Raw genomic sequence first — 26563 nt, 5'->3', positions numbered from 1 at the left:
AGACCAAATGCAACAATGCCATTGTTTATTATGCAACATAATATTGAATCAAATAATAATACAGTAGTTCATATCAAAGTCCGTGATCAATTTATAGGATTTAAAGATGTGACAATTACATAAATAATGGAGTTCTATTCTAAAGTATTAATGTTTTTATCCAATGCAAGTATCAAAAAGAGTCTTGGTTTGAATCTCCATTTACTTTCTGATAAGGATGGACTGTTTTACATATTAAGAATGAGACTCACCATGATATCCACAATTAGCTTCTTTATTATCAATTCAGATCGTCAACAATGGAATTATTGCTTTTCACCAGTACTGACATATGCATCTGTAGAAGCTTATGTAGAAGCAAATAAGAATGCGCCATTCATAAGGGGGGCATTTTTATTAACAATTCAGGATATGGGGGGGGGGTAGACTTTATGTAAGAACAGTCAGAACAATTTAAAAAGGCTTAAGGAGTTTTGACAACTCAGTGGAGGTCTGAGTCTGATAAAAGGAGAAATAGGTCACCTGATTTCCACATTCAAATTTACAGAAAGGTCCCGGATATTGCACATGACTGTAACACGGATATCTGGCATATCGTCACACGTATAAAAAATAAATAAAGATACCATGACAGAATAACTCGCTCAGGACCTTTGTAGTACATGTGCTGAAATGAGGACCCTGAATTACAGAAATGATTGACTATAATACTGAAAGCCACTGTTAACTTATTAACAAACTCAAAGCTTCAGGATAATTATTAGAAAGGGTTGTATTATTCAATTATTAAGCTGAACTGCCTTTTTCCTGAGAGAAATTCAGCCAGAGGTCTCACTCAGCACACTTTGGTCTTGGAAACTTCCGGATTTCTACGACACTAAACACATATACATACTCTGGGCTCATCCCAACAGCAAACTGCAGTTTTTGTCGCTCACAAATACATATTCACAGCCACTACTAGAGGGGACAATTCAAAGCAAATTTAAGGCAAAAGTGGTGTAACCTTTGCCTCCACTGACATCTTCTGGGTGTAACGATACAGAGTTCTCCAGTGGGATCTCCCATGATGCTTCTCTCTAGACCATGACCCTTACCAAAGCTACCTCTAAGCTAATTACTAAACTTAAATATTATATGCTTTACACTTGAACTTAACCTAAAGGTAACCATTTCAAACATTACACCTGAACTGAACTTAAGGTAACCATTTCAAAGTATGTCTTATTTAATCGTACAGTATCTTCTTGTGTATCTACTTCTAAACTTCATCATGGGTATTAGCACCAAAGGGAGAATTCTGCAGAGTTGCGCCGCATGTGTTCTGCTAACTGCTCAGATCAGGGGTCAACAAAGGAGACGGCGATGTATCGGACACCCCCGGTAGTGGGGAGCCCCTCATGGTAGTGGGTGAGCCGGCCAGGGTGCATAAGAGCCCAGCCTTTTCGGGGCGCCTCAACTGAACAGTTGTAGCGGATGAATCGACAGCCTCCACCCTGCCGTCAGCAGAATGACAGGGAAACACAGACAAAATAAAGGAGTTTAGATCAGGCTATACTGTCGTAATCAGAACCATAAATATGGCTTTGGTATACTGAAGCCATTATTTCTGTTCAATAGCAGATTTTACTCTACAGAATTAGACAGAAATCAAACAAAATGTGATGGCTTCAGTTAAAATTTTGGAAATTGTGTTGTTAAAATTCATATAATAGTTTACATAACGTTTTAGTACACAATGCTGGATAAAGGATCCCTATTATAACTTATATTTCCTTTAAATATTTAGACCTAGATCTCATATCATTGATTTACAAAATAACTTGGGTTCAATGATTTAAATAATATATTCAAGCAAAGATAATGGTAGCATGGAGACTATGATCATAGATAATAACATTTATATAATACATTTCTTAAATAAAAATGCTACAATTTCTACTTTTACAAGATGGAGACAGAAATGACACATCCACATGAAACACCTTTGGAGTGGAATGTCTTTGGCATGCAGGGCAGAATGACAAACGCAGAGTTGACTGAATTAAAGTATATTAAATTTCACCAAAGACACATAACATGCTATTAAGTTATATTTTGTGATTCAATATTTGTTAATCCCATTTGAGCACCATGCGTTGCATACTGCTTCAGTATTTAATATAAATTACCTAGAAATAAAATATTTATAGCTTTATTATTATGCATATTCTGTACTTCATATATTTGTGGTATCATTATATGTATTCATTTATATTTATTCTACACATTAATAACGGTGTCAGGGTCATACAACTGCCTTGTTATTATTTACACAGATATTGAACCAATGTTAAGCATCTTCCATCTTCAAGATAAAAACACCCTTACCTACAATAAAGAGGAGAAGGTGAAACTATGAACTGACTAAAACTCTAGGTATTATATAAAACTCAATATTCATTATGTTTTAGCCATAAAAAGAAATAAGAATCGGGGTTAGCCAATTGAACGTACCAGTGGAAACTATTTTTAACCAATAGATGGCAGCAAACTTTAAAGTAATAGAAGTAGTGTGTAGAACTCTTTAATACTGTTATGCATTAGAAAAGTCCAAAGGTTATAAATGTCCTCTCACCTTATCTTACAATTTTTATTTTTATTATTATTTAATTTGTAGCTACTTTATCCTACCAAAACCAGCACCGCAGGTCCATTGTTCTCCTATAAGATCAAACTGTTTGTCAGGGGATCCCTGCACACACACAACCACTCACCTGGTAATCAAGGCCCACTTGATTGAGTGCAAGATTTACAGTGAATGTCGAGGCATCGTGGTGCGGCCTTAAAGAAGGTTGCTCGTCTGGCTTATATCTAACTACAAAAGCCAAGTCAAAATCAGCCTGCAAACACAAACACAAATACAGGGGAGGGGAAGAACACGGTCATGCGAGTGCATCGAAGGAACCGTTAAGGGGTCGGGGAGAGGTGTGTTGTTTGCTTGTGTGTGTGTGCCTCCGCCTCTTAGTTCAGCCTCCACGCCACCCCTTTCTCGGCCTCCTCACGCCAGCATTCGCTCTCCCCGGGAAGACAAGAAGGAAGAGAGGGGACAAAGGGGACAGGACGGACTAAAGGGTTGTCGGGCTAAAAAGGTCCCGTCTCGCGAAGGCCGGCTAGCGCTACGGGCCGGGACCACCGTTTACCTGGTAGTCAACGTCTTTGGTGTTGAGCGCTACGTTTATAGTGAAAGTGGAGGCGTCGTGGTGAGGCCGCAGCAGGGGCTGCTCGTCAGGTTTGTACCTCACCACAAAGTTCAGGTTGGACTCACACTGATGAGGGGAGACATGAGGAGAAGGAGGAGGAGGAGGAGGAGGAGCAGCACAGAGTAACACATCTGGCGACGTAATATGGTATAATATCATCATACACCAGTTAGGAATGAATAATTTATACAGTGTATCCAAATATTGATTGACTGCATTGCTGCTGTAAATAGTTGAGATCCAATAATTATCAAAATATGTTCATGGAAGGCAATAGACCACAGTAATATTAACATTGTCATAGTTATGTTATTGCATTGACAAAAACTTCCCGAGCAATCTGATAATAATGTGCAACCCAATTGTTTGCTCATTTGACATTTATGACTACACAAAACAGAATGACGGCATACAAGTATGAATATGGCATTGCATAATGGGTTAGAAATGAATTTAAATTTAACCAAAATATCATTGAGATTAGGTTTAGATTTAGATTTTAAATAAATAAATAAAAAATATTATTTATTTATATTAAATGTATTATTCAAAAAACAAACAAAAAGAAACATGTGTTTCAATTAATAAAGTTTTCCGACATTCTAAACAAACAAGCAACCATTGTCCTTGCAAGGTCTGAAATGGCGCCTTCATCCTTACCTTGGTGTAGTACCCAGGGAACAGCTTCTCTGTGATGGGAGCCACGTAGTCCAGCAGCAGCTTGTGCCACTCCTTATCGTAGCCCACCTGGTTCATGTGGATGTCGATGGTGGGCACGTTCTCATAGCCCCCCTGGATCCTCTTATCCTGTAAGATGCAGACGGACGAAAGATTGGTTCAGATGCTGAACTTTGTCAGGGTAAGTTTTCACCTGTTTGTAATTTTCTTTGAAGATGAATGATCAAGTATGAATCTTTTTTTTTTTTTACAACTTACATGACCAAAAACAAAATAACTTGCAAAATGATTAATTCAGCTGCTTGGCCCTTTATCACAGTAACAGCCTCAAAGGGCTTCACAGCCCCATGTTAAACTGCCCCCCCCCCAACCCCAATGATCACAGAACAGGGATCCCTCTGTCCAAGGTTAGTTATAACCCTAACACTGCCAATCGTGCAAACATGTAAGGAAATATCATAACTAATCACAAAAACAAGGCAGAAACTAAGATTAGAAGTGTCTAAATTCAGGACAAAAATGACGGTCAAAAAACATTCCAATCAATTCAAATTAAAGTAAGAGTCACTTTAAAAAGGAGCTTCTGCTTTGAAATAACCTGCAATCTTGGGTTAAATCCTCGGTTCTGTGGCCCTGATTGAAACCGATTCAGCGGCATTCAGCGGCTGCACTTCTTCAGGACAAAAGCATTCCGTGCACATTAGAAAAGGTATGGGTTGCTTTCACCAAAATAAATCGTCTTGGTATGTGTAGCAAACTGTGAATAAATCAGTGCTCATGTGGCTGCTATAAAATGTGAAGCTGCTATATGGGTCGGTCTTTGAGCGCCCACCACAGAGTTGATGAAGTTGACAGCAAAACACCAAATAAAGAAATTACACATAATGACATGTGTTCAGAGCAAAAGGGTCCCTTTAAAGCCCCAGTAAATAAGGAGTAAGTTTGGTGTTATGGAAATGAATATATCTCTGATATTTATGGCATTGTGTAAATGCCATAGACATATTTCCTTTCTTTTTTTCACTATCTTCTTTTTTTCTTTTTGTAGCTGTGGGTCTTTACCAGCTTTTCCACTGAGAGTTTCAGAAATGTCAACAATATATGGCTGTTTAAAAATGTCCCCATCAGCACAGACATAACCTCTACTACAACCCCTTGTTTTAAGGTATGAACCGGCTGGTTAAACAAAACAAAAGCGTTCCTTCTAACCCTCTAATACTGCCACTATTCTGGTATCCACGGTGACCCCGATGACTGGTGGCTGTTCCTGGAGGTGTATTAATACGTACCACGGTACCGCCCCCAGACCACTGCCCAAAGTGTTCCATCTCCTGCACAAAGTGGTCGCAGGCCACCTCCGAGAACATGGGGAACCAGTACACATCAGGGCAGGGCTGGAAGAAACACGCATAACACACCTTCATCAAAACCTTCAATATTGGTTGTGCAGCTGCACAACAGGTCACGTTTGCCCACCTGTCATTTTGAGATACTTGAGATTATTTGGAAACATTTAACATTTAGTAATTTCACAGATTTTTATTCAACGTGATGGCAGTGAATTTTGTTTTGAATACATTAATGTCATTAATGAGAAGAACTTTCACTGGGAATCCAACAAATAGACAAAAGACAAAATATAAATAGAAAATGAATGAATATATCATAAATATATCTCAGTCAATACACTATTATGGTTTGTTATTACTTCAAAAATAGTGTCCCTTTGTGCATTCCATCATATGCTTTGTGTTCATTTGTGTTTGCTGTATAAACCTAGTGGGAAGTAGAAGCAGCCTTGCTGCTTGCAGTCATACTTGTGTATGAAGGGGGCGCTGGCACTCTTTGCTCAACCACTGCATGTGTAATTATCTAATTTTGATTGGTTGGTCCGATAAAGGTCTGAATGACAATTTAAGGGTACACTTTAAGTCAAAGGCTGGCAACCGCTGCCCGAGACAATTGGCTTAACAATGCTAGCAAAGTGTTAGTGACTTATTGTAAGTCGCTTTGGATAAAAGCGTCTGCTAAATGCCCTAAATGTAAATGTAAATGTAAAGTGTTAATATTTCAGTAACCCTTATTTGGAGTTAGTCTTAATTCAAAGTGGCTCACCGTTTCAATCAGCTTGTTTCTCATGATGAGGGAGTAATTCGGATGGATGTAGCGCTCTTCGAAGTCCTGAGGAAATTATACAAAAATTAGCTCATTTCAACGTATGGAATCTCACATACGTTTACACGTATGTGAGATTTGTGTAAAAAAAAAGTACACAAACAAGGACAGACAAGTACACACAGAGAGGAGGTAATCTTTGAGATGATGAGATGATTCTTACCACAGGGTTCTCGAAGATCTGCCAGAGGTCATTGTGGAGGTGCTTCGTCTGGTAGTTTTCCACAGACAGGATGCGCCCAAACGTGTGCATGTTGGTAACGTACAGGAACACCCCCTGAGATTCAGTGGAGGACGACACATCAGATGCAAGGGTTAGTAAAGTTGAATGGGCGAATATTCAGTTAATTCAAAATGTTACGATTTTAAATGCATAAATGATTCCGCTAACATATGATATGTTATAGCATACATATTTTCGGAATTAGCAATGGAATATTTTGTTGAATAATATGTCTAATATGTCTGTACCTGCACATTTTCATACAATTATTATTATTATTATTATTATCATTATTATGTAGTCTATTGTATAACTGGACCCCCCTGTTCCTGCTTTTTCCTGCTGTAGTATACTGCACATTGGACAATACAACTTGAATATGACTTCAAAAATCTGGTGTATTAAAGTCCAATTAAACCGCACAAGTAAAGTAAGTGAAACCACCCGAGGATGGAAAGGATTGCTGTCCAACCTTGTTGCGAACACTGGTGCAGAAGGCCATGTCCGCATCCTGCGTGTCGGAGCTGAAGAGGTCGTAGTCAGGGATACCGGAGCGAAGCACGTCCCCCTTCACCAGGTACACGCTGGAGATGTACGGCACGTTCCACACCCCCCTGCAGCCACAGCACAGTGTTTACACCGGGCTTACACCACGCACCCACACACACACACACACACACTGGAGCGCCGCACATGTTCACAGTACAGGCAACCTGGTTACACTGTATATTCACTAAACGCAAACGATACACAACTTAAACAACATGTATAGTCGCATTGCGCGAACTGTGCGAGCCAGCGCCGAACAAAACTGACAACATCATGTCTCGTAAGGCGATTTGCTGCATGTCGTTCACCTCTGAGATCTTAAAGGCTACATATTATACCACCAGGTGTGTGTGTGATTAGCCATTACAAAGCCTCTTCTGACATCATAAGTAGGCGTGTCCACCTAGATGTGTGCTGGATAGATCAGTCTACCAGCCTACCCAGTGGACTGTGGCAAACGTTGCTCATCTATCCGTCATACATCTAGGTGGAAAGGCCCACTTGTTATGTCAGAAAAGGTCGATTTTCATAACGGCTTGTAACGGCTAATCACACTCAAGCCAGGTGGTATAATATGTCACCTTTAAGCTTTGCAAACAGAGTGCACAAACTGCGTTTATCCTCACCAATGTTGGGGCCAAACCGTGACCATGCTATGGCCATAAGGGGACTGTCCGTGCACTTCACAAACGGTGCTTCACGGCGACCGTACATTTAGCTTACCTGTGTTTACTTTACTTAGTAAACAGGCTGTCTTTACACAGTACAGTAAAACGCTGTATACCTTCGGGATAACACAAATATACACAGTTCCCTCAGCTAGGATGTCAACAGGATGAACCTACACCCTGCGTCCCTGGACGATGTCTACGTAGTCCTCGGAGCGGGCGTAGAAGCCGTCAGCGCTGAGCGCGCCCCAGAAGTTGCTCCACAGCCGCCCGGCCCTGGTGATCATGGGAGCCACGATGGGCCTGGGGAGAGAGAACAGCCAGGAGAGCTCAGGTACAGGAAGCAGCCCCATTAAGGGTTGGTAGCATCTGTTTTCACCTCAATGCTTCCTCTTCCATGTTCCCAATGGGGAAAATAAAATGTCATTTCAAGTAAGTATGCGCAGTAAGTAAAAAAAGTATATATTTGTAAATAAAAAATAACATATTAAAATTCTTGCTCATTGTGTTAAACATATGTGTGGGATAAATGGTTATTCAGTGCTAAAGCACCCTTACAATTTAGTATCTTTTTTTAATTTCTTGTGGAATGCTGTATAAATATACATAATATATATATATGTTTTTCTATTAGTTCCAGTAAGAACAATATACTACAATATACACAATATACTACAATATACAAACGCAGAATATACATTCTGCGTTTGACACAAATACCTTCCTTTAGAACAAAATTAAGAAATATCAACGAAAGATGTTAAAGGTCCCATGGCATGCTACTTTATGGATGCTTTTATATAGTTGCTAGTGGGCCCCTTATACGATACTTGAAGGCGTTCAAGAAATTCAGCCGTGTTTCAGTAGATGTACCACAATGGCGAGGCACACACAGCTTTTGGCCGTGTTCTGTAAATATTCTAGAACACTCCAGGTGCGTACACACACACACACACACAGACACACACACACGTTGCGCTCTCACGGTCGTAGCTCATTGTCTCATTGGCAGGCCAAATTTTCTGGGCGGGCAAAGGGGAGGTCACACGCCCCTGTATGACGACATACGGGGAAAATTCCAAATCGGCGCGTCTGAGCTTTGTTTTTTTCAATATAAACTATATAAATATATTTTTTTAAACTAGTGCTCGTTTTACACCTAACACCATTTTTAGCTATTGGGGGACCATAGGCAGGCTAGGGGAACTCATATTAATGTTAGAAAACCTCATAAAGTGAAATTTTCATGCCATGGGGATATATATATATATATAAATATATATATATATATATATTTATATGTTGGTATATACTCACAGGTTTTGCTTGATGAGTATTTTGAGCGTGTCCTTGTTCTTCAGGACCACTTCGCTGTCCACGCTGAAGAAATATTTACACTGTTTGTCTTGTCGACACAAATCTCTGAAATAAGGACAGAATACAGACGAGTCACGAAAAACCCTTTTCCAGCCACATTGATTTGGCTTACATTCAATCAGACATCAGCTTAATTGCAAGAAGCACTCAGATGTCCCTTGAGCCTTAAAACTAAACCGGGCCAAGTCATCCACTTACACACCCAGTGTCACTCAGACTAGCATGAGTGTATGTTTAGGGTGATCAGGGTTAATTTACATCTGCATTATTCAAAAGAGTGGGGAGTTCTCATCTCAGACCAAAGCAACAGCACCAGAGCAGCCCTGACCACTTGGCCACACTTCAGTATAGTAGGTAATGGTAATGCGCAGGGTGTTATTATTAGGGGAGAGGGGGCGGCCGTCATCTGAATGTTGGGTAGTGTGGGGGGACTGCGCCCCAGTAGAGTTGGAAGGGCAATGTTGTTTTCAAAAGGGTTTGATTTTATCAGGCCATTTGAAAGAAATAAATGCCCGTTCCTTGGAGCTGATGACTCAGATATGTGGATTCAAATGTTGACAATCAGATATAAACCCATGATTTTCTTCCTTGTAATTTTTAAATAGATTAAAGGCCGTGTTGCAGGGTTTATTTTCCAACGAATTGATGGTTAAATAATGTCACACCACGATCGGTTATACTTGCAGGCACTCATTTGCAAGTGCACTTATTGCGTGTCCGATAGGCTAAGATAGCCCATAGCTAGCATTCTAGCCTTCTATTTCTAGATCTTCTGACTAAGTTTACCTGTACTTATCTGAACGACATAATCGCTGTCATAAAGAAAACGTTGACTTTCACTCGGTGCTATTCACTGACAGTAAAAGTAAATAAAGGTGTTGTTATTGTGTGCACTGCTGTTCATTGACTAGCTCCAGTGCTCGTTGCTGCGTTGCTAAATGATAGCAACTCTCCAGTCATTCTCCTCTGACCATGCATTTAATTGGCTTTGACCGCCATCAGTTCTCGGCAATTCCTCATTCGCCCTCTCACGTCTGACAGGTTCGAAATTATGCAGCTGTGGGCCATCATACATATTATTTGTGGTTCTTGCCACCTCTTAGACGCCATAGTTCTAGTACTAGGCTGAGGCTACCTTCCACCATGTCTCCCCAACGTGACGTCATCGCCGAATGGCGTTAAAAAACACCCGTTACTGCCAAAAACGATAAAAACTGGATTTTAACACTATTTTGGAGACATTTTATAAATAATACACATATTTTGAATGCTTTATGTACCCATTAATCAAAACTTCCAGTTAACCTGCACGTAGGCCTTTAAACAGCTGTATAACCAAAAAAGAGCAACAAGTCACTGAGGGGATAGACGCATCGATAAATCCACGTTCCATTTATAGCTTATACTATTTATCTGTTTTTACTTTGACTTTTGAAGAATATACCTGACATCTTTGCAGTGCATTCCTAGATAAACAAATATGTATTCTATTTTTGGGGCGAGTTTTCACAGAGAACCTGAGAGTACAGTCCTCATGTGTGGACCACTGCATGGCCCCGGGCGCCTAGTGTGGACAGACCCAAGACTGATCGTCAAGACCGGTCATTACTGTGTCCTGCCGAAGTCCGCCCTGACTTTAAAAGACGCCTGGAGGATAGGAGGCTTCAGTGGCTCTTCCCGCAAGTGCGCCTACCACATAACCACAAGTTTGATTCCTACCTCTTCTTCAGCCCCACTCTGCTGTCCTGTCTTCACTGTGCCATCCAAGGCACGAAACGGCCAGAAATGATTACACATATATAAACCCAACTCACAGGCCGAGGTTGCGCGAGGAGATGCTGTCTGTGTCTGCTCCCTCTGGGCCCACCACCTTGACGTCCTGGTACCGACCGCCATGGCTCTCCAGGAAGGAGTCCACCTGCTTCTTGTGGTGGCTCTCCTGGGGGAGGAAGAGGTCATGTTTGTTATCATGCCCATTATGTTGGCCTTTGCTAAGCAGTCCAACCTGTAGGAAAACTCCAGTAAGATGCCCTATCCCTCTACCAGGAATAGGGTTAGGGCATCCTGCTAAAGGCTTCATGACATGTATGGAAATGCACTGTGCGTGTCTTTGGATGAAATCCTCTGCTAAAACGAGGAAATAGTATAATTTAAATGTATATTAATAATCTGCTGCCTTGCATGGTTGAACCCGCCGTCGGTGGGTGAATGTGTGTCTTTGGATAAGAGCGTCTGTTTAATGCCCTAAATTTAAATTAATTTAACGATTGATTTTATGATTCGATTTCATGAACCTCAGCAAAATCTAAATTTACGATTAAAAGCTAGAGGAAGTAGGAACTGCTGTGTGGGCAAAATGTAGACCATTAAAACAAACCAGGCTCTAACCTCTGAGGAGTGCTGTGTGTGATGTGCTTTACCAAGTGTTGTACCACAGAGCTGTGTTTATGAATGCATAAAAACCCAGCTCTGCCTTTAACCCTTCAACTCACAGTTTGACCTCATCTCGAAAGGTCTTGCTGCTGTGTGTCTAAAGGGTCTCAGAAACATCTGCGTGTCCTCAGTGACTTAATACTATCACATATGTGCATATGGTAGGACCTGTGAAGTGATTGTGGTCTCGATGTGCAAAACTAAATGGCTTACACAAATGCCCAAATTAAATAGCTCACTAGGCTGAGTTATGTATAATATACTCAACTCTTGTGAATAATTCCATAGTATAATAACAGTTCCATAGTCTCCATAGTTCTCTGTGAGATCACATACTGAGGGCCGTCTATTGGGTCTCTCCTAGTCACACAAATACGACTTCAGTCTAAATGCAGACAAGCCCAAAATCGGTTGAAAGCGGCGTTTCACTTTCTTTCGTTTCATATTTATTTTGACCAATAACAGTGATCTGAAATTGCCTAATTGGTAAATTCCCCTAAAATCTCTTCTCTCCAATTCCGTATTGAAACAGGAAACAAGGCCTAACTCCGCAACATCCCACTTTTGGTTTTTCGAAATAAGGTTTCTCCAGACCATAACGTAATGCAATAGGCTGTTTTAATGTATCAATATAAACTATATAAAGACTTTGTATACCCCACTCAACCAGGTCTCCTGAAGCTAGCCTACAATAGGTCCTAAGAATAAAACTGTGACCCTGCATTCCTCTGGGCCTGTCTGCTGCTTGGCACCAGGCTGTCCCTTAAACCCCAGCTCCCTGCCCAACCCCCCACCCCCCAGCTGTCTGCCTAACCTGCACCCTTAACCCAGGTCAGCTATACCAGCTACACCCACACCCACAGACTAACCACCAGCCAGGCTGTCCCCAGTGACCGGTTTATATTTGAGTTGTATACACCCAGTAAGGACACCTTCATTAGGGATAACTACACTACCACTACAACACAACAGCATGTGGGAACAGTAGGTTTGTTTTTAGAAAAACGACAAGCTCTATGGATGCTCATTGACTGGCCAGCATTTCTCCACGTAACCCAAGTCACTTTATTATGAATAATTTCTAATTTTAGTTCACCATTTTGCAGAAAATATTCTGAACATAGCGGCTACTCACTATCATCAGTGTATTGTAAGTCCCAGGCCCTGAGTAGCTTCGCTATTAGCTTGCACATTCCTGGCCTACGGTGAATGTAAACAGCGCAAGCTAGCACACGTTTGATCAAGAAGGGAAGTGGTCCCATTCCTGGTATGGTTGATTCCCACCCGAGCCACTGTTGTGATCATCCAACCATGCAGTGCAATGCCATCACACCCAGTGTTATACAAACGAGAAGGATGGCGGCGGAGGAAAGGTAGACGGATGGTATCACCCTGATTGCTATCTCAAGATGATTCAATACTTTTTGTGTAGTGTAGTACAGTACAGTGTAGTGTGGTGTATTGAGGTGTAGTGAGGTGTAGTGTAGTATAGTGTAGTGAGGTGTAGTGTGGTGTAGTGTAGTATAATATGGTGTAGTGAGGTGTAGTGAGTCGTAGTGTAGTGTAGTACAGTACAGTGTAGTAAGGTGTAGTGAGGTGTAGTGCAGAGTAGTTTAGTGCAGAGTAGTGTAGTGTAGTGAGGAGTAGTGTAGTGCAGAGTAGTTTAGTGTAGAGTGGTGTAGTGTAGTATAGTGTAGTGTAGTGTAGAGTGGTGTAGTGAGGTGTAGTGTAGTATAGTGTAGTGTAGAGTGGTGTAGTGAGGTGTAGTGAGGTGTAGTGTAGTGTAGTGTAGTGTAGTGAAGAGTAGTTTAGTGTAGTGTACCTCGATCACTGCACAGCAAAATACTAACTTTGAACAACGTATTATTCTCCACGTCAGCAAAAATCTCATTATGCTACTAAACATCTTGTAAATGTCATAAAGCATTAGCATCGCTTGATCGGAGTTACCTCAGGCAACCAACCCTCACCTGGTTGTATATGAAGAGCTTCAGTCTGTTCTTGGGGTACTGAAGACTCAGTAGGCGTTCAAAAAAGACAGTGAGGAAGGGGGTGGGCTGCTGAATGAAGATCCCGATCATCACCAGAGGAAATTCACTCTCCTGGAGGAACAAACACAACCAGAGACAAACAAAACCATGTTCTAAATCAAACTGTGGTTGCCATTTAGGTTCTGCCGTTTACGCAGGTCCACTCAACTTTACATCTCATAAGCACAATCTGTGTTGGTTTAACTTTCCATTTCGTTGTTGAACAGTATAAGTACAAGAAAATGCAGCTGCAATCCAAGCAAAGTCGTGTAAGGTGCCGTAACGATGGGTAGTGTCATAAACACAGTCCTGTTCAAACACAAGCGGAACAATGATAGCACGGATAGAAACATCCAGGAGACTTTCCATCCGCGCATCTTTCCAGAATACGTCACTAAGTGATGCTCTCATTTGAGGACACTAGCTAGGGTGGGTCAGGCTGGCTATTTACAACGCTATGAGTACCGTCAGAGAGGGGCTCATTAAGTATGACCTCACCTGTAGTTAGGTGGGTAATTAGGCTGGTGGCAGCTGTTGAGCATGCTGTGCACTCGCTAAGAAAGTGAGAGTGCACGTCACACAGTGTTCAGAGAGGGAGGGTGGATGGCTCACCTGAATCCCAGTGAGAGGTCTGAGGTTCTGGTGACATTCACTGCAGCCGGTTTCGAAGGTCCACACCTTGGGAATGTAGTTGCCAAGGTAGCTGACCTGCAACTGGGGACACAATGACACTGTTTAGCAGATGCTTTTATCCAACCTTTGGGATCAAAACCAATACACTTTTGAATGGGAATAGGACTGATTCAATTGCTATGAAAGACTCAAAGCTCTTCAATGGCTGTTAATAAGATGCATTGAAAATATGTAAATACCATTATGCTTTACAATGGTACAAAGTTCTAGACCACATTGTAAGTCCAAGTTAAAGTTTAGTTTAGTTCAGTCAAAGTAGTTTGTTTTGACCAAATCCATCCCTTTTACTATTTAGGTCATTGTGGTATTCATACAATTTCATACGTTTCTACTGGTTAATTCCTAACTCTACTATAATGGGTTTCTTTGCGGGCTACCTTGGTGGGGCCGTTGCCATGGACGATGACCGGAAGTGTGTCATACAGCACATTCCTGGCCCGTACCCGGCTGTCCTCAAACTTCAGCACCACCTCATCTACATACACATGCACGCGACAGCCAAGCACACACACAAACACAAACACGTGCAACAGCAAGCACACACAAACAAGAGCACACACACATACACAAAAAAAACCACACATACACACATACTTTATATTAATTAATAATCAAAAACATAAAGTTAATATCATACTCAAAACTGCCGTCATTCACTTGATCTAATTGTAAATTTTTATACCTAAAACCATCTATGCTGTTGTAATTGTACTACTGAAAAACTAAAAGTGACAAGCTAAGAAAAGAAGTCCAAAGAAGTTCCTTTAGGTCCAGAGTGTTCCTTTAGGTTTAAGCGACGCCCCATCACACAATACAGCTGTTCTTTGCAGCAAAGCTGGGCTCTCTCAAGCACATCTGGGGGAGGTATGGAAAATTGGTAGTTGGCCAGCCTTCCTGCTTCCCCGCCCCCCTCCTCCCTTAACTCCTCCCCCTTTTTTGTTCATTCATCGGGCTACGTGACCTCAGGCACATATCCGTCTCCCTCTTTCTGTTCCCCCCTCCTCTCCCTCTCCCCCTCCTTCTCAGCATGTCTCTCTGGCTCTGTGTCCCCCTCCCTCTGCTTGTACCTCAGTGCCCCCCCCCAACCTAACTGTCCCACTCGCTCCCTCCTTCTCTCTCCCTCCTTCTCTCAGTTTGTCTCTCGGTCTCCAGCCTCCCCCCTCTTTTACCTTGTAACTGCCTAGATTATTTTACAGTCTGTTCAAGCCGGGAACATTATTCCTCCTCGCCTTCTGTGTGAAAGGTACGAACATGGAATGGGGGGGGGGGCTTGTGATTCTGCGTTAATTCCGGCAGCAGAGGTAGTTACAGTGAGTACAGAGCCATGTAAAGGAACAAACGGGGGGGGGGGGGGGGGGGGGGGGTACAGTAAAATATTGCGGGATCTCTGTATGAAAGAGATCTTTCGGTCTCTCAATCTCACTTTCTTTCTCTTGCAAACTATACATTCCTGACCAAGGCGGCACAGGACTGCAAGGGGGGGGGGAGCAGTAAAACAAACAGAGGGAAGGGGAGTAAGACAAGATGCAAAGAGAGAGACGGAGCGAAAAGGCTCTCGGAGGATGATCATGTCTAAACTTGCAGTGCTCATTAAAAATGACAATCACCCCTGTGTTCTTCACACTTTTTCTTTTTTCATTATATGATCCTGCAATGTTTGCCTCTCATCTCGTATTAGGGGCAACCAACCAATGGCAATCCTTTGAAGGAAGTTGCAGCAGGGGGGTGGGGGGGGGGAGAGAGAGAGTATCCCTTCATCTCTACACAACAGCTCTTAACTGTTCCCTACCACCTGGGTAATAAATAATAAATAACAACATGGGTTTCCCCAGCCAGGGAAAGTAGCCTATCTCAGCAGAACAATTACAGCAAGGTGGCTTCGGGCTAGTATTAATTACATTGTAACAAACTCACACATTAGCTTTAATTGCTAAAGACTAAGTAAATATGTCAGCTGCAAATGTTAACCTCTATGTAAATATGTTAGCTGTGATTCTGAAAGAGAATGTCTTGCCTTGAGCTTTTTAAACTGCAATCAGATGCTATTGATGCTCATAGTTGTAAGCAGTAAGCATTCGGGTCAATATATTTTAGATGAGGTTACAACACTGTTAGTAAATAGTGTTTTGCATTCATTAGCAATGCAGCCAAGTTCTATTGTAAGTGGAAAATAACAGTCAAAGCAGATCTTTTAGCTTGTAATAACGTGTGTTTCTGGCTTCTGTGTGTAAAGACACTTACCAAGGGCTCCATTGAGGTTTTGGAACAATCTGCATCTGCTGTCCAGTGTGATATTTATGGATTTCTGAAATGGGGAAAGTAAAACAAAGTTGTGAGATACTTACCTAGAGTACACATGGACAAATCAGCAAAAACAGTTTTCAATATTTATACAGTTGGTTATAACCATATTAATAAATCTAATAAGTATGCATACCCTTTTTTCTGGGTTGATGTAGATGTTAGTGAAGAACAGCTGGTCACTGTCGTGGTCTTCTCCTGTCCAATCAGCAACCATTGTCTTGACATTAGGAAGGTAGCCAATGAAACCTGAGGACAGAGAAGAGACAAGAGACATTGTAATGCTGCTTTGTAAAGTCACAGACCAAATTGGCACCAGCCGATATCAAATAGTTCAACAAGCTACCATGGCAACGCATTCTTCTACCATGGACAGATAACAGTAGCCATACCAGAGATAAAACTGGCCATCTTTGATGGGAATTACTGAACACAATGTATGTTCAAAAACTTTTCTTTCTTTTTTTTTTTCTTGATCTGGACATGCACATGCCATAGTGACAGTGTGAACAGAGATAACCTTATTCAAACCACATTAACACATTACTAATTATTATTATTATGTAATAAGAAAAACTAAAATGATCAGATATTTATTAAGCTGGACCCTGTCAGGTAATGAAAAGCAGGTCTCTGTGCCTTCAGTGCCGTCTTCCTGCCCAACAGAAAGCCTGCTATTTTCAGCCTATAAAAATACACTATAAACTCCTTCAAGGGAACATGCAGCATATCATTAAAAACTCCACATTCTTTTTATCCCTCTATGCTTACAAACACTGACACACACAAACACATTGACCGAAACAAACTGAAAGGTAAACCTACTGACAAACACACACTGACCAACAAAGGGGTTGGTGCATTAAAAGACAATGTACAACACAATCATAACGTACACTGAACATCAAGCATAAGGTAAAGCACAATCATTGGTTTAACACAAATACTTGATGCTATTCTCGTTCTGATTATTGTGCTGTACCAGTATATTTATATATGACCACCACCTCCATCACCAGCTCCACCACCACCACCACCACCACTGGCACCACTCCAACCACCACCAGCACTACCTCCGTCCCCACTCCCACCAGTGGACCTACCTCCCGCCCCCAGGAAGCGGTTTCCCTCGCGGACGTGCGGGTACTTGTCCTCCAGGTGTCTGTCGGGCCAGATGAGGGTCTCTGAGGAGAAGACCACCCTGTGCCCGCTCTGCTGGAACTTCTTCAGCAGCTCCTTGGGCCCAGAGGCAAACACCACATCATAGCTGAGGGGAAACCAGGGGCAGCGATGACTATGGGACACTGCACAGAGCCACTGCAGGGCCCGGCTGTGGCAAGCCAATCTCAATTTGAGAGGAGAGAAGGTGGCTCCATATTATGAGGAGCCACAGTTTATTAGTGGAGTGTTTAGCCAGCACTGGCTGGCTTCACTCATAGGCAATGGCAGTAAAAGGGAGAGACGTTTTTCCGTTATCTATTCCCTGATCATAATAACCATGAATGAGTAGCGACAGAGAAACAAGCAGGTGGGCAGGATAGTCTAGTCAAGTGGTTAGGGGGGATGACCTCTAGCCGACTAGTCCCGGGTTTGAACCCAAATGTCTAAAGACTTCCCGTAGGCATACTTAAGCAACATGCTCTAACCCCTACTAGCTCTTCGTTCAGTGTCAGTAACGTCTTTGTTCATGCTCAGTGTCTTTTGGGAGAGAGCCATCTATTTTGTAGTGTGTAAATAGTATTTTCCACTGCTTCCACTAGATGAGAAGGACAGTATAGTGGTTAGAGTTTGACTCCCGGCCAAAATGTGTTGGGTTCAAACACCAATGTTTGCAGCTTCATTTAGAAGGTGTCCCACTCCTACCTGCATATTAATGACGTGTATCTAAAAGGTTTCTCCACGGCTAAATATCCATATAATGATCCATCCTTCAGCACCAGGAAAACGAGGTGACCAACCTGTCTATGAATAGGAGAGTCTTCCCCTGCTCCTCCTTCATCTCCTCCAGAGCCTCCTTGAGGAGACGTATCCTCTGGCCTCCTCCGGGGGCCATGTAGTCCCCCCCTTGCCATTTCTCCCCGCGCCCCAGCACCTTTTATCCCCATGGAGCACAGAAGACAATTTAACACCACCTCTTTTCTTCAGGTTGACTTTAAACCATGGCCTGAAGGACTAGCAGATTTTTATCAGTGGTTTATCATCAGACTTTTTATTTTGCCCTGTGGCCAGAGCGATTAGAGGAGGAATTAAGCTTTCAGAAAAACGTCTATCTACTTGCAGGTATTTGCCCCTACCTTGACAGTGTAGTTGAAGAGCTTTGCAGACCTCAGGAAACGGCTGAAGCCATCTGTCTCTGCGGTGGCAACTGTCAAAACTAGGAGGTCTGTAGGGAGACGAGCAGTGTGTGAGATAGTAAAGGGAAAGAAAGACAACGGTTTTGTGCTGAATTAGGATAATCTTTACTTCCCCTATCAGGGGGTCATCAACGTGCAATAGGTCAATAAGTAATAGCTGTTCTTGTGGACAAATAGACAATGCATTTCGTTTTCAGTTGTTTTGAATATGGTAAGAACATAAAAATAAGGTAGCTAACTCTAAACGACTATCAGTATTTAAAGCGTATTAGCACAAACGTTGGTTGAGATCGAAATAATTATTAATTGAAAGTCAACCATATGAGCACACATTTGAACAGACTAAGTTAAAATTTATTTGGATTCCACGTAGTCAAAGTCATGGTTTGAGAATCGGTGAACTAAACGAGGAGCACGAATGGCTGGACAAAATTGCTACTGCCAAATCACTTCATGGAATAGTTTACATGGGAAGGCTGCAAAATACATTTAATCCGATTTCATGCGAACAGTATCAGTCCTCCCAAGCGAAGCCGACTCGCTTTCGTCTTATTCTCCGTTTAAGTGATTACGGCTCTGATATGCATCATCCGACCACCGCTATCCACCAACTTGTTGAATACAGCATTGGGACAGGCAATACCGTCCACGTCAGCGGCGTGTTCGGAGGAACCTTCTCGACTGGACAGTGAACCTTCCCGACAGAACCGAACTCTACTCTATCTACTACTGAATGAAGCACAAGTCCGCACACGTCTAATACAGCGGTAAAAAAACAACAACAATGCATCTAGTTCTAAGACATCTGTAGTGCAAGATATGTTACGCATACCTTCTGGAGTTTTCTGCTCTTCGGAGCTTGTCAGAGGCAAATGGGCAAAGCAGAAAAATGCACTAAACGCCAAGAGGAATACTATTTTCATTGTAATCGAGATCGATATTGTCCCACTAGTTGGTGTAATGGATATTAGCTTGTTGTAGACAGTTGTGTCCGCGTCTGTGGGGAGAAGAGATTTGTACGACTCAGAAGTTGCGTGTTGCGTTCCCCCCACTGGATTCTCAATACTGTCCCACAGACCCAGCCCCGTTTCCTCTCGCTCCCCCTTCTCTCTCTCTCTCTCTCTCTCTCTCTCTCTCTCTCTCTCTCTCTCTCTCTCGTACATGGACCTATTAAAGGTCTCGTATGGCAAGCCAATTCTCTCGCTCCTTCTCTCGCACGCGCACGCACGCACGCACACACACACACACACACACACACACACACACACACACACACACACACACACACCAAGTTTCACACCAACTGTGAAACTGGAACAGGGAACAGTGAAATTATTTTAATAATGACCGCTAATGACGGTTAATAAAATAACCCCGATTCAAGAGAACGTTTGGTTATTCGATAAATATGACTCTGTTTTTATAAAGGTCTGACCTAATAACTACAGTTAAACAAAATCATTCGACCCTTCATAAACTGCACAGGATGACATGTACCACAGCGTGACCGTGTGTCTATATCATGGACCTATTAAAGAAGGTCTATATAAAGCACATGAGCAAGATACATAAGGCTGCCGTAAAAGTATTTTACGGCATTTACGGTCGTTGCCATGTCGACCCCAACCCCCTTTACGGCAGTCTAACCAGAAGTGTCGACGAAATATTGGATGTTTGCAAACAGTTCATGTCCCGAGAAGAAAAAAAACTATATTTCAGCGACGAAACATGTATATTCGTGCAGGCTCAAGCATAGGGTGACCTGTTCATGAATGGGATCGACATTGACAGCGAGTTAAGGAAGTCACGATGTAAGAAAAAAGTCGCAAGTTTAATCGGGAGCTACTTCACTTTGCCAGCTAACGTAAGCTAACCTTAAGATAACAAAGCCTGTCTGACAGGTTTGCTGAATGCACAGCTTGCATTGGACCATGACTACGTGTTCATTCATACCGCAGAAGGCAGCCTATCACGGTTAGCATGGTTCACGTTTGATAGCAAAGCTTCGTTAGGGATTTGCATAGTGCAGTGTAGAAGTGTAGGCGCCACGTATTGTAAGGACGGTATTTGCAAACCGATTGCAAAGTGAGGAAGTTCCGAGGAGTCCAACCTTCTAAGGCACAATGTGGCTCCAGCAAAGGTTAAAGGGTCTGCCGGGCTTGCTGTCGAGCAGCTGGGCAAGACGACTCCTCATAGGACTTTTGCTGTTCCTGATCTTCTACTGGTACTTGGGCGAAGACCGCGGCTTGAGGTTTTTCAGTAGTTCGGTTAAGTCCGGCGGAGTGGCGGGCCAGTGCCTACAGAACGAGATCCACAGGTGGAAGTCGCTGGTCGAGCGAGGAGAGGGGATCTACAGCACCGCTCAGGAGAGTGTGGACACACCCTTCGTATCAGGTAACGGCCACATTCTGGTCGACATTGACTCTAACAAACTGTGGGTGGCCTCCTCCCCCCTGCCCGGCTCGGCTCCGGTCCACCAGACGGAGTACTCCCCGGTAGTAGCCGTCAGCCTGCCGGGGAAGCGGGCAGAGGCGCGGGCCACCGTGCTATGGTTCCGGAAGGGCTCGGTCCTCTCAGTTCGCTGCCTCCTGCCCGCCACCTCGCAGTTGGCCCGGGACTGCCTCACCGTCCGGGAGGAGTTCATCGCCCACCGCAGCCGGCCCAACGTCTACCTGCAGCGCATCCACGTCAGCAACCCGTCTGAGCGCAGCGCCACGCTGGAGGTGGCGGTGGAGCCGCCCCCCTTCGGCAGCCGGTTCTCCTCCTCCGTGGAGAAGATGGAGGACAAGGAGGTGGTGATCTCGTCCGGACGCGTGCCGGTCCAGAAGAACCACGTGGTGCTGGTCGTCGTGGCGACCACAAACCTGTCCGGCCGCATCCAGGTGGCGGCGAAGTCGGACGCCCGGGAGAGCGTGCTGTCGGTGGTGTGGACCTCGGAGCCGGTGGAGGCGTCCAAGGCGGAGGAGACCTTCGGCCGGCTGCGGGACGGGGCCCGGAAGGAGCTGGCGGAGCTGCTCCGGGCCGACGTGGACAAGCTGGTCCTGGACCACCGGCAGGCCTGGCTGGAGCTCTTCATCTCCGGTCAGTGGGGAAACCACTCTCCGACAATATTATAATAAAAGATAAACATAATAGACATCATGTTGATTTTAGCACCATAAAATGTGGAAATATTGTGGTAATTATTGCTTTTAGTGTGGATTTGAACCGTGAGCGATTCTATTTTCTATTATAATGATTTTCAGAAATCCCATTTGTCTAGTCTCGATTGAACTCGACCTTTGCCTGGTAACACGGTGGTGCAAACTGCGCTCTTGTTTCTTTGCTAAAGGCTCATGTAATTCAACAGGCCTCCCGGTCCAATGTGTACATAACCATATCCCCTCTGTTCCTCCTCCAGGGGTGGAGATGAGGAAGATCACGGACGCCCACACCCCCTCGAGCCGAACGGTCAACACCACCCTCTTCTACATCCTCTCCAGCACGGCCGCGCCCCTGCTGGACCGGCGTCTGCCGGAGGAGGAGCGCGCCGCCCTGGAGTCCAGCCTCAACTACGCCGACCACTGCTTCAGCGGGCACGCCACCATGCACGCCGAGAACCTGTGGCCCGAGCACCTGGGCAGCGCGGCGCAGATCCTGCAGCTGGCCACGCTGTGGACCCTCACGCTGCAGAAGCGCGGCTGCAAGGTGCTGGTGGCGGCGGGCGCCCACGGCGTCATGCAGGGCATGGTGCTGAGCTTCGGCGGCCTGCAGTTCACCGAGAACCACCTGCAGTTCCAGGCGGACCCCGACGTGCTGCACAACAGCTACGCGCTGCGGGGCATCCACTACAACCAGGACCTGATCAACCTGGCGGTGCTGCTGGACGCCGTGGGCAAGCCCTTCCTGCACGTGTCGGTGAAGCCCCAGGAGAAGCCGGTGAAGCTGTACGCCTGCGAGGCGGGCTGCCTGAACGAGCCCGTGGAGCTGACCTCGGAGGTCAAGGGGCACGTGTTCCCCGTGATGGTGACGCAGCCCATCACACCGCTGCTCTACATCTCCACGGACCTCCGGCACCTGCAGGACCTGCGGCAGACCCTGCACCTCAAGGCCATCCTGGCCCACGAGGAGCACATGGCCAACCGCTACCCGGGGCTGCCCTTCCTCTTCTGGTTCAGCGTGGCGTCGCTCATCACCCTCTTCCACCTCTTCCTCTTCAAGCTCATCTACAACGAGTACTGCGGCCCGGGCGCCAAGCCCCTCTTCCGGAGCAAGGTATAGGCCCGCCAACACACAGCCACACAGCGCCCTCTGCTGGGGAAGCCCCGCCGGCCGCTCGTTCGCCTCCTATGTCCTGCCTGTGGTGGCCAAGACTTTTCTATTTCCCCCTCCACCAGTCCTGCTGGTCCTCCTGTTTTCCCCTTGATCACGGTGTGGGCTCTCTCCTGCTATCGGGTTCTCCCCATCTGTGGACGTTTCCCTGCTGTTCTGTTTGGTTGGTTTCGAGTTTGGCGGCGTCACTTCACTGCCTCCACCCACGCCATTTTCTCGTCTCCCTCTCAGTCGAGAGGATGGAGGGATTCTGTGTGCGAAAGAGGCTACAGTAAGAGACCACTGAAACCACTATATTTTAAGATGTGTTCGTCTCTGCGAACATATTTCCTAGTTTGCATTGAAAGTACCAGGAGTTGACCGTCCCTCATGTAAGATTTGCAAACAGTGGAAAACCATTTTTCCCTCGAATTTGTGTTGACACAGCTGATCAAAATGAATCAAACTTTAATGTATATGTAGCGTTTTTCTTGATGCATTTCAAACTAATGCATACCTAAATAACCCTTTCCTAGAACTAGGCGGGCCAAGTTTAAGTTTTATTTAAACATTTCCTGGTGCCTTCAATTGTCAAGCAGTTTGTCCAATATTTGTGTGCTATTTCTTTCTATTTATTTCATAATTTTATTTTAGCGAGCAGCTTGAATTGAAAATACCTTTTTGTCTGTTGATGGTGACACGAAGAAAATAAATTAAACAAATACTTATTTTTTTGCCAATGTAAAGTCACGCATTTCCTCTAAATGTCTGTGTAAAACACATCATTTGGGGGGACAATCTGAAATGTTTTTGAAAGGACTATCTGCTACCCTTCATCTGCAATGTTTTTTCTGTGCTATTTTCTTGTCCTTGTTTGGCTGGTGTTTTCTATTAATTCGCTCCTGATTAAACTGACACAACACACAGCTTTGCTTCTCTCCTTCTTCCCCCAAACCTGTGGTTCTCAACCTTTTTCTTTGCACTTTGACCACATCTTTTGGCTGTTTAACATTCAAACGAGGTAGCATTGTCACTGTGAACGTACCATGGCATTGCACCACACTGTTTGTATACATGACGTTTATAACATCTCTTATAGCCCTAATGAAATGATTATTACTACACGAAATGCATCTTCAACATCCATAGCTGACCCCAGCTGCATATCAGGCGTACATGGAGGAGGCCCGTTCTTCAATGATTCTGCATGCTTCTTATTCTGCTTCCAATAACAACTGTAAACGGTTTGGGAGTCCGGCCGCGTTGCTTTGCCTTGCATGAGTTGCTTGTTCTGACCCTCCGCCCTCCCTCACCAGGACGCCTGCATTAATGAGGAGGTTGCCGCTTAGCCGGAGGCCCTAGCTCGTGGGTCCCCAGGTACTGCAGATGGCCTCCCCGCCACTGCTGTATCTCTGGGAATACATTTTGTTGGTCAAGCTGTGGGTCATGGATCCTTTAAAGCAGCGATGATTGATATGCTCTCCTGTGGCCCTTGTTGGGGGGGGGGGGGGAGTAACAAAGCGTGCCAAGCAATCAGCCATTTTGTGGCATCAAAATGGCCGTCGGCGTGCCGGTGTTCACCGTGATTCTATTGGTTTCCGCAGGACGACCCATCCGTGTGAAGGACGCTGGCCACCATTGGGATAGTGAGTGTTACTAGTGGGCTTCAGTCAATATGGAGGCGGAGGACATTCAGAATCAATACTTTGATACCCATTTAGATCCAAGGGGCTGTGGTGCATGGCCTATATTAAAACAAAACCAGTGAATGGTTTCATAATTACTTGATTGTTGTAATGGTAATGGGAAAATTGTTGGGACTGGTGTAGGTTAGTGGCCAGTGAACATGAAGAATTTGTTTTAAAAATGTTTACTTTTTCTGGGAATGTTCTTTAAACATTTGCACATTTCACATCATCCGTTTGGTAGGCAGTTGGACAGTTTCAACGTTAACTGTTTGTTATTCTATCATGTGTTGATATGAAAGGCCACAATTGATAATATCTAGAAAGGGTCCGGGTAGGTAACTGCCCTCTCTTTTTGAATGTCTCGTCAAAAATCCACAGTAATTTAAATTCTGTCTATATGAAGCTCATGTAGGCAGGTTAATTTGGGCCCACGTTGAAGTTAAATTGACAACCCTTATTTTGTGGGTGTTGAATGTTTGTGCTTGCCTGTGTGTCTCATTAAGTGTGTGTATTAGCGTTTATGTTGAGGTTTCCATGTTAACTTTTCACATCACTATTCACCTTTCCTGGATTGAATTTTTGAGTGATTTTATGATTTATGTTTGCTTACAGATTTCACCACATTCACATTGTTTCTTATAGGTATTTAAGGGCTTTTCAAATCTATCCCTTTGTTTTGTACTACTGAATGTGCCTTATGTAATTTATTTTGATCATATCTGCAGTCAGACCACACTGCTCTGATATAGCATAATGTGATACTAAAGTACGTTTTCCAACTACACCAAGTTTAAATGAACATTGAACTGTTAGGCCTATCTGATGTTTCTGCATTTTCGTGTGTCGAAATCTGAATCTGATCATATGCAGTGGTGTTGAAGCAATAAAGATATGATTTTGAATGTGATGTAGCCTACTCCTGGCTATACTCCTCAGATGTTATCTAACACCTAACCCAACCACATTCGCTTCATGCCAAACACTAAGAGTAGTAAGGCTACATCTGTTTCTTCTCTGAAAATGTCGGAAATCGTTTGTATCCCCTAAAATAAAGTGAATCATTGATTGAATAGCAACTCTCAACTCATAATAATGAACACCCCTGACTTTTACGCGTCGTAAAACACTGAGATTGATGCACAAATCGAAACTAGCTATTTAAATATGACGTGATAAATATAGGCCATGTTTGGTGTTCATTATGATTCATAATATCAGAAATTAATGTTTTTTGTGTTAAGTTCGCAATTGCAGGCATGATGTGTGGCTGTGTGCGCCCGGGGACCCGATCCGTGCCAGAGGAACACACTAAGCGGGCCTGGTCAGGGCCTTCTGCCAGCCTACAACATTCATATCTCAAAAAAGTACATCTCTAAATATCCTCATTAAAATGATAGGTTAAAAAAACTACCAAAGAACATAGCCAAATAAACAATATTACAATCTAACAATATAACAGCGCCAGCGACACGCATATTAAAATTGTCTCCATACATTTTTTCGATATGAGATAAAAGGCCTGCGCTACTATTGTCTTTAAAACAATACAGACCTGAAACACGCCTCCCTGACTCAACCCACCACCCCCGGCCGAAAGGAACCACATCGAGCCAAACCCGCCCCGGTGCGCGCATCTGGTCAGGACCGCTGCTCTCTAATGGGAATACACGTTGATCGCTGCTGCTCGTACCCAGGAGCCCCTACTCGAGACCTGAACCTGCCCTGTAGATCAACAGGCCCATGTCATCGTTGAAGTTCATGAAAAAAGAATGTTTCGCGTCTGGGACTTTGTCCTCGGCCTCTTTAAAAGGAACGCTCTCCAAGATCCAGAGCAGGAGGACCAAGAGGAGGCGAGTCGGCCC

At 43.9% G+C, this 26563-nt stretch overlaps 2 protein-coding genes across 5 annotated transcripts; one reads left to right on the top strand and one right to left on the bottom strand.

Moving 5' to 3' along the window:
• Positions 1 to 258: 258 nt before the first annotated feature.
• On the bottom strand, positions 259 to 19758 carry plod1a (procollagen-lysine, 2-oxoglutarate 5-dioxygenase 1a). 3 transcript variants are annotated; one of them, XM_079741540.1, is made up of 20 exons: positions 19556 to 19758; positions 18664 to 18752; positions 18328 to 18461; positions 17473 to 17636; positions 16506 to 16618; positions 16310 to 16373; positions 14446 to 14543; positions 13988 to 14089; positions 13316 to 13447; positions 10727 to 10851; positions 8853 to 8957; positions 7713 to 7838; positions 6791 to 6932; positions 6259 to 6372; positions 6036 to 6101; positions 5210 to 5314; positions 3903 to 4049; positions 3183 to 3308; positions 2757 to 2882; positions 259 to 1496 (listed from the first exon to the last, which is right to left on the bottom strand). In XM_079741540.1, exons 1-20 carry the CDS (start codon positions 19644 to 19646, stop codon positions 1341 to 1343), a joined length of 2325 nt encoding a protein of 774 aa, XP_079597666.1. In that variant the 5' UTR covers positions 19647 to 19758; the 3' UTR covers positions 259 to 1340. The 3 variants fall into 3 exon arrangements, with proteins under 3 accessions (XP_079597666.1, XP_079597668.1, XP_079597667.1); XM_079741542.1 differs by lacking the exon at positions 2757 to 2882; XM_079741541.1 differs by lacking the exon at positions 3183 to 3308.
• Positions 19759 to 20383: 625 nt separating this feature from the next.
• Positions 20384 to 25850, top strand: kiaa2013 (KIAA2013 ortholog). Of its 2 annotated transcripts, none has more exons than XM_079742494.1 (3): positions 20384 to 21804; positions 22124 to 22977; positions 24330 to 25850. In XM_079742494.1, the coding sequence occupies exons 1-3, from the start codon at positions 20847 to 20849 to the stop codon at positions 24360 to 24362; spliced, it is 1845 nt and encodes a 614-aa protein (XP_079598620.1). In that variant the 5' UTR covers positions 20384 to 20846; the 3' UTR covers positions 24363 to 25850. The 2 variants fall into 2 exon arrangements, with proteins under 2 accessions (XP_079598620.1, XP_079598621.1); XM_079742495.1 differs by having other exon boundaries at positions 24618 to 25846.
• Positions 25851 to 26563: the final 713 nt, after the last annotated feature.

Source organism: Pollachius pollachius (genome assembly GCF_949987615.1).
Source record: "Pollachius pollachius genome assembly, chromosome: 8".
NCBI classification, from domain to species: Eukaryota; Metazoa; Chordata; class Actinopteri; order Gadiformes; family Gadidae; genus Pollachius; species Pollachius pollachius.
Note: the sequence above shows the minus strand (reverse complement) of the source record. Positions and strands in the feature narration are given on the sequence as shown.

Coding starts and splice junctions, on each gene's coding strand:
- plod1a (XM_079741540.1), bottom strand. CDS start 19,646: ATGAAAATAGTATTCCTCTTGGCGTTTAGTGCATTTTTCTGCTTTGCC. Junction 10,852..13,315: donor AGCTCTTCATATACAACCAG/GTGAGGGTTGGT, acceptor TTCCTCCCCCAG/GAGAGCCACCACAAGAAGCA. Junction 6,373..6,790: donor GCACCAGTGTTCGCAACAAG/GTTGGACAGCAA, acceptor ACTGAATCTCAG/GGGGTGTTCCTGTACGTTAC.
- kiaa2013 (XM_079742494.1), top strand. CDS start 20,847: ATGTGGCTCCAGCAAAGGTTAAAGGGTCTGCCGGGCTTGCTGTCGAGC. Junction 21,805..22,123: donor GCTGGAGCTCTTCATCTCCG/GTCAGTGGGGAA, acceptor TTCCTCCTCCAG/GGGTGGAGATGAGGAAGATC. Junction 22,978..24,329: donor AGCCCCTCTTCCGGAGCAAG/GTATAGGCCCGC, acceptor CTCCCTCACCAG/GACGCCTGCATTAATGAGGA.